Raw genomic sequence first — 17064 nt, forward strand, 5'->3', positions numbered from 1 at the left:
CTTGTTAGGCCAAACGGCCTTTTTCCACACTGTAGGAATTCTCATTTAACTTTCCTCCTGCATTTGACCTTCCAAAATACATCAGCTCACACCTATGAATCCCTTTCCAGTAATTCCTATTATTCCTCTCATATCATCCCCAACACATTCCTGATCTTACTTCTACTTCCTAAGCCATATTTAAGCCCTAATCCATACATTCCCGATACCTCATCTCATGCTGTCCCCACTTTTTGTCCCACACACTCTCTCGTGCTGTCCTCTACTTTCCACCAAATGCTGTCCCTCATTCCTGGCTGAGTGCTTTTGTTCAGTGAGGTTTGTCTGCATAACTCAGTTGCTTTATGACTGTGGAAAGACAGTTGGAAAATTAGATATTTTAAAATTTTATTGTGATATTTAGGTACCTAGGCATTACCTAAGCAATAAATGCACCAACAGATGCAAGTTTTAAACTGATCAATAAATACAGTCTGGACAGATAAAGACTTATTAATATAGATTCTAACTTTGATAAGAGGTTATAATATTATGGTCCATCTTAGCTTCACCTCCAATCCATTAGTGCTCACTTTCAATGATGATTCTTTACTATTTCTACCACTCATATTGTTAATAGCACACCTTATTCCCTTCCTTTCCCTTTTCACTATTCTGAAGGAACTGTCTTCTCCTAGAACTACTGGTCCATCATTTCACATAGAAAAGTAGAAGCTGCAACACCAGCTCTCTTAATTCCTCAAGATCGAGGACCCAAAACACAACCTTACATTGAAGCAGTACTTGTACTTCTCTCAATTCCTAATATATGTTTGTTGTTTGTGAATATAGTATAATGCATATACAGCACATTGTCATTTGGCTGAACACATCTGCTCCCACTCTGCTTCTATTTCTCTGTCATGGACTCTTGCTTTTTTTGCACTAAGTTCACTGGAAATTTGAGGAACACCTCATCTTTTTCTTAGTCAATTACATCCTTTCAAACATTTGGGGCATATGGCAATATGTCTGTTCCTCTCCCTGTTTTAAGGTAATGTGGGTGCTACGGTGGCTCAGTGGTTAGCACTGCTGCCTCACAGAACCAGGGTCCTGGGATTCCAGCCTCAGGTGAACGTCTGTGTGGAGTTTGCACGTCCTCCCCGTGTTTGCGTGGGTTTCCTCCCACAATCCAAAACCGTGCAGGTTGGGTGAATTGGCCTGGCTAAATTGCCCATAGTGTTAGTTGCAGTAGTTGAGGTAAATATGGGGAATGGGTCTGGGTGGTTATTCTTCGGAGGGTTGGTGTAGACTTGTTGGGCCTAAGGGCCTGTTTCCATGATACGGAATCTAATCTAATGTGGCTGGGCCCTGAACAGTTCTGGTTTCTGATTAATAACTGTTTTATCATGTATTTCGATGCCACACTATGAGTTTTGATTCTCTAACCCTCACCTTTCCTTTTGTTTTTAACCTTCTTCCCTCAAATCTAACAAAAGTAATAACCTTTCCAGGTGTGATGAAAATCATCAGCTTGAAACATTAAATTTGTTTCACTCCAAAATAAAAGCTGCCCTGATTAGTTCAAAAATATTCTGCTTTTAAATCTATTTCCGGTTTTTATTTGTTGGAAGAGGTCACTAAAACCAATCCTAACTTTCCCTTCAGAAGTTTAATTACCTACCATGGTTTCAACTCAAAAATTTTAAAGTTCATTCCAGACCTGAATGTGGTGCCTTTACGACAACTGTCAGTCATTTACGACCGGTTGGTACATACGGCAGTGTGTCAGTTGCTGTTTTACGGCAGTGTGGCAGAGCCCTGAGCTGTGTGTGTGTGGGCTGGAGGCGGCTGCCAGCTTCTCCTGGTGACAGTGCTGTGATGGACGTGGGCGAGTTGCTCAACTACCAGGTGAGGCAGGACCTTTTCCTTCCCTCGGGCTTCCTGTCTATCCTCAGTCAGTCTGAGCCGCTTCATTCACCTAACCCCCCAACCGGCTCTGGGACAAGCGAGGCCGCAGGGCCTGGACCTCGAGTTGTGGCTGCATTTGCCAGTATAGTGACAGGGAAGCCTCTTTCTCTGACACTTTGGAGTTCACGTGGGGCCTCAGCGGTGATCATCTTTAAGTCCCACCGGCTCCAGAGGTGTGTAATGACATCTCTGAGCAGGTTGATTCGGAAATATCAATAGACCAGCTTCCCACAGCCACATTATTACCATCAGATCCAGCTTAGGAGTTTCATCTTTTATTTGAATCGCTTTAAACTCCTTTGTACAGAGAGGTGCGTTATAATATTATACATTATTGCCTAACAACAGATCACTCTGATTGACAGAATGATGAGAAATAATTTCATAATGTTAACTTTCAATACTAATCTAATATAGAAATATTAAATATAAAATAAAACATACACCACACTTATGCTATCTCCTGTGCCTTGATGTCCTTTTCATAAGATGGAAAACAGAATTGCTCCAGTACTGAAATATAACTTTAGTGGGAGAAAAGTTTCATATGATGGGAAATTTAGAAAGTTGATAAGAAAGGATGAAACAGTAATGTAGGATTGCAATATTAATAATGAGGATGAGAGTGTGTCAGGTGGAACAGAACACAAGCATAAGAATATACTAGCAAGTAATTCTTGAGATGCTTTTATCACTAAACTGCAGACAGATGCAAAGTACTTGTTCAAGGTTTATGTAATTCCCTTATTCCCAATTAATCCCACGTCTTGCCAAAAACACCAATGTACATTTTAGTTACTTTTCTATTTTCTATGCTTTTAGATATAGAGATGAATAGTGAAAAGGCAGACTGAAAATTCTTTCTCTGAATGTGCACAGCATACATAGCAGGATGGACAAGTTAATAATACGAATACAAATAAGTGTGTTATATGATTGCCATTGTAGAAATGTGGTTGCAAAAATGACCATGGCTGGGAACTAAATATTCAAGGATGTTCAGCATTTTGTAAAGACAAGAAGGAAGGAGAGGAAATTGAGGAACTCTTTTATTAAATTATGAAATCAGTCCAGTAATGAGCATTCAGATGATCAAGATGTAGAATCTGTTTCGATAGAGATAAGAAATGGTGAAGGGAAGAAGTCATCATTGGGAGTATAGTAGTACCCCTGCCCCTGCAGAGGATACGATCAAAGAGCCACCACAGAAGCCTGAAACCGCAGATAGGTATGAACCCATTCATTTAAATGGGAAATATATCTTCCCAGCAGCCTCCTGGGCCCTGGTTCTCTAACATTCCCTATAAAATGTCCAAGATGCAGTAAACTGCTGGTAATTGAATTTATTGTCACATGCACCGAGGCACAGTGAAAAGCTTTGTCTTGCAACCAATACAGGCAGATCAAATAGTTAAGTAGCATAGATAGCAAATAATAGGTAAACAGTGGAAAAAACAAAAATGCAGGTACAGGCCAATGTTAAAAGTTTGAGAGTCCATTCAGTATTCTAACAGGGTAGAAAATGTTACAAAACCAGTATTCCTGATGAAGGGCTTTTGCTTGAAATGTCAAGTTTCCTGCTGCTCGGATGCTGCCTGACCTGCTGTGCTTTTCCAACACCACTCTAATCTAAACTCTGCTGTGTGTGTTCAGGCATCTCTACTTTCTCCCGATGATAGAAGTTGTAGCAAAACATTGCCAGGGTGGGATGGATCTTTAAGAATGCTGGCGGCCTTACCTTGACAGCAGCCTGGTAGATGGATTCTGTAGTTGGGAGGTTGGCCTTTGTGATTGTCTGGGCTGAGTTCACCACTCTCTGTAGCCGTCTCTGATCTTGAATGGTACAGTTGCCACACCAGGTAGTGAAAACATAGAATCAGATTTGTCAATCCGGGGGTTGCTCTGTATATGTAGGCCAGTAGGTTTACTGTAGGGCACGATATAAATCAAGAAAAAATGGGGTTTATAACAAAGTTACTGCAAAACAAATGGGAGCCATGATTTGGAGGAACCAGTGTTGGACTGGGGTGGACAAAGTTAAAAATCACGCAACACCAGATTATAGTCCAACAGGTTTATTTGGAAGCACTAACTTTCGGAGCACTGCTCCTTCATCAGGTGGTCGTGAAGCACAGCCATAAGACACAGAATTTATGGCAAAAGATTACATTTTCATGCAGCTGAAACAATATATTGAACAAACTTAGATAGTTAAGTCTTTCATCTTTTAGAATAGGTTTGCTAGTTTTGCTTCTTTAATATGTAAATCCCAGAACTTCTTTTAAGTCACATTCTCGAGATAACTTAAGGTTTTATAACAAAAGGTGACATCTCAGCTCAGACATTCCCTTAAAGGTGTAAGGTTAGAGTCTGTATCCCAGTCTTGAATCAGATTGGTTCTATTGCTAAAGTGGAATTTACAAAATATGCCATGGATTGACTGCTTGCAAGTTCTGCATTTTTTGAGCAAAATAGAATGTATCTGCAAATATAATTCTGCAAATACAAATTCATCCTATAAACTTTTATGTGTGTGCGCGTGTGCAGGAGAGAGAGACAGAATGTGTGTGTGCATGACTACACATGAGTGTGTGTTTGCATGTGTGCAAGCTTAGTAAAGTGTGTGTCTGTGTGTGTGTGATTGGGTATAAGCTTGTGAAAGGGGGTGTGTCTGTGTGTGTGTGTGTGTGTGTGTGTGTGTGTGTGTGTGTGTGTGTGTGTGTGTGTGTGTGTGTGTGTGAGTGAGTGAGAGAAAAAAAGTGTATAGTGCAGTGAGGTCACCTGTAGTGTGACATGAACCCAAGGTCCCGGTTGAGGTCATCCTTATGGGTACCAAACTTGGCTATCAGCCTCTGCTCGGCCACTTTGCATTGTTGCCTTGGAGGATGGTCACCTGAAGTCCGAGGCCGAATGTCCGTGACTGTTGAATGTTCCTCCGACTGGGAGGGAATACCCCTGCCTGGTGATTGTTATGTAGTGTTGCAAAGGTGTAAGGGGTACTACACCTTTAAGGGAGTTGAAAGCTGGCTAGGACTTAGAGAGAGGCACACAGAGCACTGGAAAATTTACAATGTAACATTTGGTCCAGCAGCTAGCAGTACCTGGATGGCTTTGAGACAAGAAAACAAATTCAAATTCAGCCTATCAGTTTAAATTATGTCCCAAAATATTAAACTCCAATCAAGTCTGAATTTGGTATTTTGACAATATTAAAATCAATGAAACAATCCGATGCTTTGGGGTATAAATATTAAACAAATTGAACAGTTGGAGGAGAACTGCCAAGCCACCAACACATGCAGACTGCGTGGAGAATAGCTCTCTTAAAGGTACATTTATCTATCAATGACCTGTGAAACAGAAATCCCTAAGAAGAAAAGCAGACAGGAAGACAGAGAGAAGATTCAACAGCTGGCTGGTTTTTGAAATTTGAACTGTTTGATAAATCTCAATCGGGGTTTTATCGGACCAGTTTTGTAGAAGGGAAAGTGAAAGGTAGGTTAGAGAAAGGAGTTGTAAATAGTTGTTAGTTAATATTCTATGTTAGACCGAAAGAATAAAGTTCTTAAATTTTTTGTACTTTAAATAGTGACTTTTGGGATAGTTCTTGGCATCTCGAATTTAAACAGTTTACAGAACTGGGGGTTAAATCATTGCTGTGTTGCGGGTTTAAATTAGCAGGAGAGGTTCACCCCATGTCATAACAGCATGTCCATTCATCTGTTGTCATAGCGTATGCTTGGTCTCGCCAATGTACCATGCCTTGGGGCATCCTTGCCTGCAGCATTTGAGATAGACAACATAAGCCAAATCACACAAGTACCTGCTGCGTACATGGTCCCCATGTGTAATATGGGGACCATGTACGTGTCGACACTTTGACGCGTTTTGCAGTGGTTGCCATGACAGGGTCGTATGGTGTTGTGGTCAATGTTGTCCTGAAGACTGGGCAGTTTGCTGCAAACAATGATATGTTTAAGGTTTGGCGGTTGTTTAAAGGCGAGAAGTGGAGGCGTAGGGAAGATCTTGGTGAAGTGCTTAACCTCATCGATAAGAATGAGGATGAGCATCTTGTTAATGTACATTCTATTTTGCTCAAAAAATGCAGAACCTACCGGCAGTCAATCCATGTCATATTTTGTAAATTCCACTTTGGAATTAGAACCAATCTGATTCAAGATTGGGATACAGACAGATTCTAACCTCACACCTTTAAGTCATTGTCTGAGGTAAGATGTCATCTTTTGTTATAAAAGTTTGTTATCTTGAGAATGTGACTTGAAAGAAGTTCTGGAGTTTACATATTAAAGAACCAAAACCAGCAAAGCCATTCTAAAAGATGAAAGACTTAACAGTCTAGGTTTGTTCAATATATCATTTCAGCTGCATAACACTGTAATCGTTTGCTATAAATTCAATGTCTTATGGTCTTGCTTCACCCTCACTTGATGAAGAAACAGCGCTTCAGAAGCCAGTGACTCCAAATAAACCTGTTGGACTAAAATCTGCTGTTGTGTGACTTTTAGACAAAAATGGGGAGATTTTACTCTTCACATTGATTGAAAGCAATGGACAAAATTTGCATGGGGGATGAATTTGTACATTGTATTTTGAACAGTTTGTTAAAATTCCTTTTGGAACTAAACAGGGAACAGACTGAGGGCACAATAACTCTCGGTAATAGGCTATTTGAGACCTGGTATTGGGATCTGTAGGCTTACAAAACAAATGATTAGCAGCATTACAGTGCAGATGTTTGGATAATGATATCCAACAGGAAGGGGAAGTGTACAAACATAGAAAAATGTCAGCAAATAGGGTCAAAGAAGGGAAAAATGATTAGCAAAATGAATGACTGTTTACTTGAATGCATATAGTATTTTGAACAAAATAATGAGTTAATGGCACAAATAGAATTTAATGGTTACGATTTTGCAGCCGTCATGGAGATATGGTTACAAAGAAGTCAGTGTGGAGAACTGTGTATTGAGGAGTAAGTGACTTTTCAAATATATAGGCAGGAAGGAAGGGGTGATGGGGTAGCAGTGTTGGTACAGGATGGAATAGAAACGATAGCAAGAAATGATCTTCGATTAGACGATGCAGAATCCAAATGAGGGTGGAGGTCAAAAATATCAGTGGAGAGAAGACATCAACAGGAGTAATCTTTTTGGCCCCTTAACAGTAGCTATATCTGTGTGGAGTTTGCGCATCCTCTCTATGTCTGCATGGGTTTCCATGGGTGATCTGGTTTCCTAGGAGAAAGTGAGGACTGCAGATGCTGGAGACCAGAGTTGAAAAATGTGGTGCTGGAAAAACACAGCAGGCCAGGCAGCATCCGAGGAGCAGGAGAATCAACGTTTTTGGGCATAAGCCCTTCAGGAATGATCTGGTTTCCTCCCACAATCCAAAGATGTGCAGGTTAGGTGAATTGGCAATGCAAAATTGCCCATAGTGTTCAGAGGTGTAGAGGTTAGGTGCATTAGTCAGGAAGAGTAATAGAGTAGGGGAATAGGTCTGGGTGGGTTACTCTTCGGAGGGTTGGTGTGAATGGCCTGTTGCTTGTTGGGCTGAATGGTCTGTTTCCACCCTGTAGAGATTCTGGGATTCTATGATATGCTAGGATAGACAATAAATCAGAAGCTCATGATGCTATGTAACTAAGACAGTACGTTAATCACAGAATCCCTATTGTGCAGAAAGAGGCCGTGTGGCCCGTCAAGTCTGCACCAATCCTCTATACAGTATCCTACAAATCCCTACCATATGTCCAAAATTCTGCAATTACCATGACTAATCCATTTAGCCTCCATATTCCTGAACACCAAGATAATTTATAACCAATTAACCTCACCTGCATATATTTGGACTATGGGAGGAAACCAGACCACCCGATGGAAACGTACGCAGACACGGGGTGGGGGGAGTGTGGAGTTTGCAGTCACCTGAGGCTGGAATTAAACCTGGGTTCCTGGTGCTGTGAAGCAGCAGCACTGATCATCACTGAGCCACCGTGCCACTCTGGGTGTCTTTAATCTTCATGTCAGTTGTGTTGTTAGATTTGTAAGGTAACCACAAGGAAGAATGCGTAGTGTATTTGGACAGTTTCCCTGAACAATATGCTGTGGGTCCAACTATGGATCAGACTTGTCTGGATTTGGTAATGTATAATGACAGGTTGATTAAATGATCTCGAGGAGTTTCCATACATGGTAGAATTTAGCATTTAATTTGAAAAGGAGAACTTGGGTCAGAAACAGCTGTGGTAAACGTAAGGGTAATTGCAAATAAATAAGGGCAGAACTAGTTGTTATGGACTAGGAAAAGAATTTCGTAGTGAATACACTCGAGCAACAATAGTTTACTTTTAAGAATATAGTTCATCTCTTGAAAAACACACGTATTGCAGTGATGAAGAAGGATTCTAGGAAGGGAATAAGCCAACCACGGTTAATCAGGAATTTAAAGATTAACACCAAACTGAAAGAAGAAGTAGAACGTGGCAAAGATTGCTGGTAAGCCAGAGAACTGGGAAAGTTTAGAAAACAACAAAAAGTGACCAAAATAAAAATGAGGGATTAAATAAACCTGAAAGGTAAACTAGCAAGAAATATTGAGCTTGACATCAAGTGCTTTTTTAAATATACTAAAAGGAAGCGAAAGGCCAAAGTGAACATAGGTCTCTAAGGGCCAGTGTTGTTAATACTAATGCTGAACTGGGAAATAGTAAAGGAGTTGAACAAATACTTTGCACCAGTCTTCACAGTAGGAGACATTGATAATGTTCCAAAAGTACAAAATGATTGAGGAGAAAAAGGGGAAATAAAATGAACACAATAACTATCACGAAAGAAAATGTACTAACGAAGCTAATGGGGCTAAAGGCCAATAAGTCCTTGAGGCTTGATGGGAAGCACCAAGAGAGGGTCGTGTCTTTTTGTGGCTAGCTGGTGTTCGTGTATCCTGGTGGCTAACTTTCTTCCTATTTGTCCTAAATAGTGTTTGTGGCAGTCCTTGCATGGAATTTTGTAGATGACATTGGTTTTGTCCATGGGTTATACTGGGTCTTTTAAGTTTGTTAGTTTTTGTTTGAGAGTGTTGGTGGGTTTGTGTGCTACTAGGATTCTGAGGGGTCTTAGTAGTCTGGCTGTCACTTCTGAAACTTTGATGGTGGTAAGGTGGTTAGGGTTTCTGGCTATGTTTTGTCTGCTTGTCATGGTTTGTTCTTGAGGAATCTGCGGACTGTATATTTTGAGTATCCGTTCTTCTTGAATACGTTGTATAGGTGGTTCCATGCAAGGACTGTCACAAACACTACGTAGGACCAACAGGAAGAAAGTTAGCCACCAGGATACACGAACACCAGCTATCCACAAAAAGACACGACCCTCTCTCCCTCGTAGCCCTACACACGGATGAAAAAAAACACCATTTCGACTGGGACAACACATCTATTCTGGGACAGGCTAAGCAAAGACATGCCAGAGAATTCCTAGAGGCCTGGCACTTCAATTACAACGCCATAAACAAACACATAGATCTAGATACCATCTATCAACCCCTCAGAAAACGAACAGGAAATGACATCACCACAAACCCCGGGAACCCCATTCAGGAGAAAGATATAAATAGAAAGCAGGAGACAACAGCTTCGCTTCAATTGGAGGTCGCCACTGATGATGTTACTTAGCCAGGTAATGAAACATCTGGATATCAAACCTACAGCTCAGCGAGCAAACCAACACCCTAAAGATTACTAATGTGGAAAGGGAAAATAGATTAAAAGGAAAGTTGGTAGTAAAGCAGTTGAGAGATATTATTTAATGATTGTAAACAGTGATCGTTCATAGAGAAAAGAAGATTGTGTCAAGAGCGATGCATCATCGTGTTAAGATAGTATTGAATAAAAAAAGAAGTGCAATGCTGCAACGATTAGTGCTATGCCATAAGATTTTAGAAACCAGCAAAATATGATTTAAAAAGTAATAATGGAGAAATTGGTAGGTGGGAGAAAGCTAGCAAGAGATATAAAAACGATTAGACATTTTATAAGTGTATAGAAAAGAGTAGCAACAGGCATATTGGTTTTGGTAGTTGAGACTAATGGCATAGATCTCGGACAAGTAGTTTGTGTCTGACTTGGCATGGGAGGAAAGCATCCTGAGAACTGTTTAAAAAGTCGAGAAGCAAAAGGGAGGGATGAACTTAAAACAATCACATTGCTAGGGAAAAAGGTTCTAATAAAATTAATGGGTCTAAAGGCTGACAAGTCCTTTGGACTAATTGGCCAGCATCCTAGGGTCTTAAAATAAGTGGCTACAGAGATGCTAGGTTCATTTGTTGTAATCTTCCAAAATTCCATAGGTGCTGAACAGCTCCAAGTGAGTTAGAAAACTGCACATTCAAGAAAGGGAGATAGAAAGTAGGAAACTCTAGGTCAGTTTGCTTAGCGGTCATCATTGGGAAAATGTTAGGAGCGGGGCATCTAGGAAATCAGCTGGATGGCTGGTTTGCAATGCAGATTGATGCCAGCACTGTGAGTTGAATTCCCCCACCACCTGAGGTTACCATGAAGGGCTGTCCTTCTCAACCTCTTCCCCTCACCTAAGGCATGGTGACCGATGGGTTAACCCACCACCATAGCTGCCCTGTGATCTCATAGGATAAGGGTGACTTTCCTTTATTTAGACCTAATATGTGCAGATAATTTTATGAGGAAAGGCTCGACAGGCTGAGCTTGTTCCAGCTGATGAAGACAGAGTTGGCTAATGTCGGGTGGGAAAATAGGTTGAAAGCAAAGTTGGAAGCAAAGCAGTAGAAGAGTGAGGGAGTGACTTGATTGAAATTTATAAGATCCTGAATAACCTTGACAATGTGCACATGGAAAAGATGATTATTCTTGCACAAGAACTAGGGTGCACTGTTTATAAAGTTGGTGGTTGCCCTTTTCGGATAGAGTTGAAAATAATTGTCTTTATTGAGAGAGTTGTGTGCCTTTGGAATTTGAGTTCAGAAGGTGGTAGAGGTGGGATAATTTAAAAAGGTTTTAAGGCACAGATAGAAGAATCAAAGTATATCAGGGTTGTTGGGAAAGTGCAATCTAATTCCTACGTTCATATACACAGTGGGAAGAACAGAATTTAATTTGAGAGACTGCAGAATGCTGTGGTACAGAGTTATATGAATGTCCTTCTGCATGAATCTCAAAATGTTTCTGTATCAGCAAGTAATTAGGAAAACCAAATGAATTGTTGGCCTTTTGTTGCAAGGTGTGTAAAAATAAGGAAGTCTTCCTTCAATTGTATAGGACAATGGTGAGGCTGCACCAAGAGTACTTAGTCTTCTTACTTGAGAAACGATATACAATTCACACAAAGTTCATTTGGTTGATTCAAGGCCTGAAAGAGTTACATGGAAAAGTTGGGCCTGTACTCAAGTTTGGAAGACTGAGAGTTGATCCTTTTGGAAGATCAAAGACTGAGGGAACTTGATAGGATAGATGCTAAGAGAATGTTTCCTCTTCTGGAGAAATCTAATTCTAGGGTCACAGTTACACAGAAGTGGTATCCTCCTTTAGGATAGAGAAAAGGAGAAATTTCTCTGTTGTTAATCTTTGGAATTCTCTACTGAGAGGACTGAATAGAGAAATAAAGGCTGGGTCATTGAATATGTTCAGGTCTCTGATGGATAATTCTTTAATCCACAAGGGAATTTAGGTTATTGTGGTGGGTGTTTGGAGCAAGTAAAACGTGGAGTTGATTCTACATTCGGACCACCCATGATCTTATTGAATGGCATATTCCTGCTCTTGTTTCTTATGATCTTAAATCGTCATTACACAAAGAAGTTTTCCCCCTCGTTCTTTTACCAATCTCAATGTACATTTTTCTGTCTGGATACTAGCCTCCAACCTGACACTTCTCCAGGAGGTGCCACACTACATTAATTGTATGTTAAGTCCCATATATGCGTTTGGAGTATACTTCATGAACTGTGTAGGGAAAATGCTAATAACTGAATATTACTTGAACTGTCAGCTTAGATACTGTTTCGATGTGTGTAACAGTTATGTTTCAGCATGACTGCAGCAAAAGTAAGAGGTTTGATTTATTACAGTTCTGTGCAGTGAGAATGAGTTGACAATAACTTGATACACCAATTCATACGATGATTGAATAGATGTGTTCAGCTGCACTTCAAATTCAATGCATTTTTGGATTTTTTGATATTATCCATTTAAATTTGGGTTGAGCATTTTCAGACAGTTTTATGATATGAGGTTAACATTTTGATTCATTTAAAAATTGAGATACAATATTAGGGAGGCCAGCCATCTTATTATGTCTATGCTTTTTGCTGTTCATGCTTGTTCAATATGGAGACAAGCAAAGATATATGCAAGATCACAAATAGTTGAAACTCTCTAATATAACCTGAAAAGTGGAACTGAAAAATATGGAAGAAGAAAATTGGAAAAGATCCAGAAACGTAACAGGAGGGGTATAAGATGAGAGAGATTATCATTTTACATGTAGAGCCGAGAAGATTGTGTGGATAAGCCAGATTTTGTAAATATTAAAATCTTTAAGATTCTCTTGGAACACAAGTCATGCACGATTTTATAAATATATAGATAAATATTATTGATTTTATTTCTATGTGCTTCAGTTGATCATTGTCCTTATTTTAAATTATGTTTAGACATCACAATGTGATTATTATATAACAGTTTGTTATACTTATTGTGGTAATAGTTTTGTTTTGGTACTAAGAAATGGAAAGGAATGACAATGGCAATGGATCAGATACCAAAGAATATCGTGAATAGGGGAAAGTTTATGATGGAATTATGGACCATGCATTTACTTACTAGTATTATGTTTTTGAGTACATGTAAGGATATGAAATTACATTTTAAACAACACGCTAACATGTGAGTGGAAATTATTTACTTATAAATTATTGTGTTGTAATGTAGAAGTTCACAAAATTATGAGAGGTATGGATAGTGGGAACCTTTATCCCAGTGTAGAAATGTCAAATACAAAGGGATGTTGGTTTATGGTAAAAGGGGGCAAGTTTAAAGGAGATACGAGAGGCAGGTTTTTTACAGAGCGGGCGACAAGTGCCCTGGATTGTGCTGCCAGAGGAGGTGGCAGAAGAAAACATGTTGTCAATAATTGAGGCATTTTGACAGATACATAAATCAGCAGGAACAAACAATATGAATCTCATAGAAGCAAAATGTTTTTAGTTTAGAAAGGAGCCATGTGTCACTGCAGGGTTGGTGGACCAAAGGGCCTGTTCTTCTGCTGTTCGGCTAGTTGTTCTTTTTAGTTTATCAGGGAGATGGGTAAGTGAAATGTTGGAACTAATTACAAATAGAATCAAAACAGGAGAGTAACAAAGATAGTATCTTGAAATAGGGTTTAGAAATGCGGCAGAAGAGTGTCAAGAAACCAAGTATTTGAAACATTGGAGCAGATGATTTTACTCTTCAAATTTGTGCGAGTGACTTTATCCACATGCATCAAATAATTTAATTTTGGTCTTTTTGCTCACCATTCTCTTTCATGTTCCTTTGCAAACTAATGTAAAGTTGTCTATTTAAACAATAAGCAAATTCTGCTCCAGTATTCTATTAATGCAATTCCAAGTTGTGATCTAGGTTGACGTTACTAGTGAACAAGTCACATTGAGATTGGTACATCATATTTTTCTAATTTACTGTGGTAGTGTTTCACTGAAGCATAATGCAATGCTGCAAATCTGGTTTTAAGAAGAAAATTGAATTTATTACCCCAAAGAAGTGAAGCTAAATAGGACAAACTGAGCTAGTTACATGTAACATAATTTGAAAGATTTCTAAACATGAAACGGCATCATTTTAAAAAGAATGATACAGCACAGGAACAGGCCCTTTGACCGATCAAGCCTGTGCTGATTCCTCGTTCTTATTTAGCCCCACTTCTCATTTTCTCTACGTGGTTTCAGTCCCTCTGTTTGCCTCCCATTTATGTCTCTATCAAGATATGTCATAAACATTGCTAACCTGCGTGCTTCCACCACCGCCCCTGGCAGTGTGTTCCAGGCATCCACCACCTTCTGTGTGAAATATTTTCCCTTCACTTCTCCCCTAAACTTTACCTGTCTGACCTTGAACCATCCTAGGAAAAAGCCTCTGACTACCCACCCTATCTTTCTTCTCATAAGTTAGGAGACCTCTATCAGGTCGCTTCTCAGCCTCAGTCTTTCCAGTGAATATAATTCAGTTTATCTAGTCTCTCGTATCTAAAACCCTCCAGAACAAGGTAACATCCTAGTAAACCTTCTCTGCAGCCTCTCAAAAGCATCTGTGTTCTCCTGGTAGCGTGGTGACCAGAACTACACACAGTATTCCAAGTGTGGCTTAACTAAAGTTTTTTACAGCTGTAACGTAACTTGCCAACTTTTTATGTTTAGTGCCCTAGCTGATGAAGGCAAATTTGCTGTATGCCTTCTTGACCAACCTGTCCATCTGTTTTGCCACTTTGAGGGATCTGTGGACCTGTATGCCCAGATCCTTCTGTATGGCAGCTCTTAAGGCTTCTGCCACTTATTGTATAAATCGCACTTGCATTTGATCCTCCAAAATGCATCACCTTGTATTTGCTTGGATCAAACTCCATCTGTCAATATTCTGTCCAAATCTGCAATCTATGTATATCCCACTGTCTCCTTTGACAATCTTCCTCACTATCTGTAACTCCGCAAATTTATTAATCAAACCACTTATATTTTCCTCCAGGACATTTATTTATATATACAAACAACAAAAGTCCCAGCACTGATCCCCGTGGAATGCCACTAGTTACTGATTTCCATTTCACAAAGCATCCTTCCACTGCTACTCTTTCTTCTCTGACAAAGCCAATTCTGTATCCAAATAGCCAGCACACCCTGGGTCCCATGAGACTCTTATCTTTTGTACCAGTCTGCCATGTGCTTTATCAAATACCTTATTATAGTCCATTTGGGACCCTGTATTGTCCTTCCCTTGTCAATCATTTTTGTCACCTCAAAAAACTCGATCAAGTTGATGAGACCATGACCTTCCCCGTACAAACCCATGCTATCTATCATTAACTAATACATTCATTTCTAAATGTGGATAAATCCTGTCTCTCAGTATTCTCCCCAACACTTTCCCACTTTCAAACAGCCAATCCATTTTTTCCAGTTCTTGCCTAATGTAGTTATTGTTGGCCTTTCCCCAATTTAACACATTTATCTCAGATCCACTCTTGTCCTTATCCAAAAGTATCTGAAAACCTATTGTCAGTATTCCCAAAGTGATCCTCTAATGAATGTTTGATCACCTGGCCAGCTTCAGTTCCCTTTGCTAGGTCCAGTATGACCCCCTCCCTCATTGGTCTATCCACATATTGTTTAAAAAAAACCCTCCTGGATAAACCTAACAAACTGGTCACCAGCCAAGCCCCTGGCACTAAAGTCCCAGTCTGTATGGGGTAAGTTAAAATCATCCACCATAACAATCCTGTTATTTTCACATCTTTCCAGAATCTGACTATGTATCTCTCCCTCTATCTCTGGCTAGTAGCTGGGAAGCCTATCGTACAATCGCAGCATTGTAACTGCACCTTTTCTATTCCTGAGCTCTACCCATAATGCCTTGCTACAAGATCCCTCCAGGGTGTCCTCCCTCAACACACCTCTTTTGCTTCGTTCTGTCTCTCTCTCACATCTAACATGTCAATATTCCAGAAAGTTAAGTCCCTCTTTCTAATATATCTCTGTGATAGCAACAAAATGATTGCATGCACTAATTCAGTCTTTAAGTTCATTCGTCTTACCTATTATGCTTCTTGCGTTGAAGCAAGTACGACTAAGCCTCCAGTTCTGCTGAGCTCAGCAACTGCTCTTCCTCTTAGCTGTATTTGTCTTAGTCTCAAGCTCTTCCCCAGTTTTTATATTTACTGACCTGTTGCTCCAGTTCCCATCCTCCACTAGTTTAACCCTTCTGAGTTACACATTCAAACCTCCCTACCAGGATATTGGTGCCCCTCCAGCTTAGGTGCAACCCATCCTCCTTAGTATAGGTCCCACCTTCCCTGGAAAATATCCCAATGATCCACGTCTTTGAAGCCCTCCCCCCAGGTACTTATTCTACATATAAATGTTTTGAGGTAATTTCTCCAGAAGAAACTATTTTTCCATCTGACCCAGGTTAAATCCAGCATGTCTTTTACAAACTTCTGAAAGCAGTTTTTGGTTATTTTAAACCAAAAACAAGCTAATGCCTCTCAATAATTACACCCTGATAGTAAAGCATTGCAAATGCAAACAAGTTCCCATTATCACTCCAGAAGGGCTATCAACTGCTCTTTGCCATAAAATCATGCCTTCAGTAAGACCAACAAGTTAATTATTAAACCGCTTCATATATTGACCAAAATCTACATGCCATTAACTTAAAATCCAAAATAGTTTAAAACAAATGATGTTAAAATATGTAAATCATGTACCTTACTTCATAACATTCTGCCCATCCTCTTTGTAACATCACTTTTCTAACCTTGAGATTTTGTTTGTGACTTTTGTCACCTGCTTATCTCAGCATCTCTATCCCAGAATGTAATTTTTTTTTCTGGCTGGACTCCCTTCCTCACCCCTCAGTAAACTGCATCACATAAATGTCGTGTTTCACTAAATTCTATTTACTTGACATTATTGTTATCATTGTGTATGGGTGTCTCATTCAATTCGAATTAGTAACAGATTCAATTCGAAATCATCTTCTAGTCTATGAATACTTACTCCCATAACATTTTCCTGTTCTGTAAGTACAGGTGCTTGCAATGTTCTTTCCCCTCCCAGAGGTTCCCTTTCCTGACACATCTTTTTTGAATTCCTTCTTATGCACAACCAAAGGTACTAAAGCCTTCAACTGCCTCAGCTCTTCTGAAATCTCTTATTTTTTTTGTTCTTGCACGGGATGTATTAATTGCTGGCAAGAGGTAGATTTATTGCTATTCCCTTGAACTGAGTGGCTTGCTAGGCCATTTCTGAGGGCAGTAAAGAGTCAGTTACATTGTGGATCAGACAGGTCAGGAC

The 17064-nt window shown here is 39.8% G+C and overlaps 1 protein-coding gene across 1 annotated transcript in view; it reads left to right on the plus strand.

The window, feature by feature from the left end:
• Window positions 1-1782: 1782 nt before the first annotated feature.
• The window catches only part of ctnnbl1 (catenin, beta like 1), a 183362-nt gene continuing 168080 nt past the window's right edge, over window positions 1783-17064 (plus strand). Inside the window, exon 1 of the mRNA XM_072556958.1 lies at window positions 1783-1890. Coding sequence (XP_072413059.1) covers window positions 1861-1890 — 30 coding nt within the window. The 5' untranslated portion in view covers window positions 1783-1860. The remainder of the gene's footprint in view (window positions 1891-17064) is intronic.

Source organism: Chiloscyllium punctatum, chromosome 37 (assembly GCF_047496795.1).
Source record: "Chiloscyllium punctatum isolate Juve2018m chromosome 37, sChiPun1.3, whole genome shotgun sequence".
NCBI lineage: Eukaryota > Metazoa > Chordata > Chondrichthyes > Orectolobiformes > Hemiscylliidae > Chiloscyllium > Chiloscyllium punctatum.